The following is a 2,501-nucleotide window of genomic DNA, read 5'->3' as shown; positions in this document are numbered from 1 at the left end:
ATACATACACACACTAGTGCTGGGCAACGATTACAATTTTTCATTGTGTGGCAAGTGTGGCAGGTTTAGCTAGAGATCAATACATTAATATCATGTGATATCAGCTGTGTGTTGATCTGCTGGTCTCTGTGTGTCTCTTCAGGGACGCTTCCTTTGGGAATTGCACCTTCAACCTCACGGTGCTCGACTGTCTGCAGGGCATCAGGAAGGTGAGCTGTGATTGGCTGGATGTCAACTGATATCATCAACTGACCTGAGCGTCACAAACCTTGTGTTTGCGTTTGTGTTTCAGGCTCTACAGCACGGCTTCTTTGACTTTGAGACGTTTGACGTGGACGAGTACGAACACTACGAGGTAAAACATCACAGTACATAGGTGGTGATACAGGTACTAGAGGTACTACCTGTACCTCCCCTACTACCAGTACTCACAATATTTATAACCCCAGAACAGAGACTCTCCATCAGTCTGACCTGATGGAAGCTGTAATGTTTCCAATGTCGACGATGAGCTGCAGACTTTCTCTACTCTGTTGGTGGACTTGAACCTGCGTGTTTGTGTTGTTGGGACTTGAACCTGCTTGTTTGTGTTGGCGGGACTTGAACCTGCGTGTTTGTGTTGGCGGGACTTGAACCTGCGAGTTTGTGTTGGCAGGACTTGAACATGTGCGTTTGTGTTGGCGGGACTTGAACCTGTGCATTTGTGTTGGTGGGACTTGAACCTGTGTCTTTGTGTTGGCGGGACTTGAACCTGCCTGTTTGTGTTGGCGGGACTTGAACCTGCCTGTTTGTGTTGGCGGGACTTGAACCTGCGCGTTTGTGTTGGCGGGACTTGAACCTGCGCGTTTGTGGTGGTGGGACTTGAACCTGCGCGTTTGTGTTGGTGGAACTTGAACCTGCCTGTTTGTGTTTCAGCGGGTTGAGAACGGAGATCTGAACTGGATCGTCCCGGGGAAGTTTGTGGCCTTCAGCGGTCCTCATCCTAAAACTAAGATAGAGAACGGTGAGTTAACAGAGAGACTCCTTTAATCTGTCAACAGGAGGAGGAGGAGGATGATATTATTATTATTATTATTATTATTATTATTATTATTATTATTATCATTATCACACATCGGGGGGCGTGTTCAAGCTGACATGTCTTGTTGTTGTGTAACATCTGTTGATGCTCCGCCCCCTACAGGTTACCCTCTCCACGCCCCTGAGGCGTATTTCCCATACTTCAGGAAACACGACGTGACCACCGTCATCCGTCTGAACAAGAAGATCTACGACTCCAAACGCTTCACCGACGCCGGCTTCGACCACTACGACCTCTTCTTCTTAGACGGCAGCACGCCCAGTGACATCATCACACGCCGCTTCCTGCACATCTGTGAGAGCACGGACGGTGCTGTGGCTGTCCACTGCAAGGGTGAGGACTTCCTGTCCTGAACTACCACTTCTTGTCCTGCAGGATAACTTCTTGTCCTGCAGGATAACTTCCTGTCCTGTAGGATAACTTTGTCTCTGTCTCTGTGTGTGTCAGCTGGTCTGGGCAGGACAGGCTCTCTGATTGGCTCTTACCTGATGAAACACTACCGCTTCACAGCAGGTGAGGCCATCGCCTGGATCCGGGTGTGTAGACCGGGCTCTGTGATTGGACCACAGCAGAACTTCCTGGAGGAGTGAGTCCCTGATTATTGAGCTCAGATACAGTAATACACAGTCTGTGTGTATTACTGTGTACTACAGTAATACTTTAGTACACAGTAATACACACTCACAGTGTTTGTGTTTACAGGAAGCAGGCAGCGCTCTGGTTGCTAGGTGACAGCCAGCGTTCCCAGAAGGCCAAGCTGGAGGAGAGAGTGATGTCATCTCACCTCATCACCTCTATGGATGACCTCACTTTAAACTCCACCCACAACAGTCTGCACGAGGTCAGAAACACACACTCACACATATAAATATATATATATATTAGTGCTGGGCAACGATTACAATGCTTAATCACGATTAATCTCATTGTTGAGTTCAATAATGAATTAAAAAGTAGTGTATTGTGCACTTTTATTTTTAAAGTGCTGCTATATGAACAAAGGTGAATAACATTTGGTGTAAACGCTTTAAACACATCAGGTTGTTGTTAGCAGCAGTGTTCTCTTCACACAGCAGCAGTTCTATCTCTTCACTATCTGTGTTCAGTGTGTGACTGTGTGTGAAACGTTCCACTGCTGTGCAAGAGGAACAACATGTTTCAGCATGTTTCATGCTGCGTTCACACCAAACGCGAATTCATCGTGAGTTCATTCTTCGTGCCATTCGCGCCGCCGGTCTCGCCGGGGACTATTTGTGTTCATTCGCGCTGGATGCGCCGGAGAGGGAGCGTGGCTTATCGCCCTGAAAGCCGTTCAACTGTCCGCCATTAACCATGGAAAAAATAACCTCTATTTCTGCTTAGTACGTGTTGTGGAAGTCACAGATATCCCGGGAAACTAAACGCCGTCATCTCTGGTTCA

At 47.6% G+C, this 2,501-nt stretch overlaps 1 protein-coding gene across 1 annotated transcript; it reads left to right on the top strand.

The window, feature by feature from the left end:
• Positions 1 to 98: 98 nt before the first annotated feature.
• On the top strand, positions 99 to 1,968 carry LOC116380072 (dual specificity protein phosphatase CDC14AB-like; the record flags this gene model as incomplete). The annotated part of the gene is made up of 6 exons (XM_031842031.1): positions 99 to 209; positions 293 to 355; positions 916 to 1,003; positions 1,184 to 1,414; positions 1,529 to 1,667; positions 1,784 to 1,968. Coding segments are annotated over 6 exons (798 nt in total), but the record flags the coding sequence as incomplete, so codon positions are not given.
• Positions 1,969 to 2,501: the final 533 nt, after the last annotated feature.

The sequence above is a fragment of the Anarrhichthys ocellatus genome, unplaced genomic scaffold, assembly GCF_004355925.1.
Source record: "Anarrhichthys ocellatus isolate YVR2014 unplaced genomic scaffold, GSC_Weel_1.0 scaffold6050, whole genome shotgun sequence".
In the NCBI taxonomy this organism is placed as follows: domain Eukaryota; kingdom Metazoa; phylum Chordata; class Actinopteri; order Perciformes; family Anarhichadidae; genus Anarrhichthys; species Anarrhichthys ocellatus.
The sequence above is the reverse complement of the archived record's forward strand: the minus strand, read 5'-3'. Positions and strand labels throughout refer to the sequence as shown.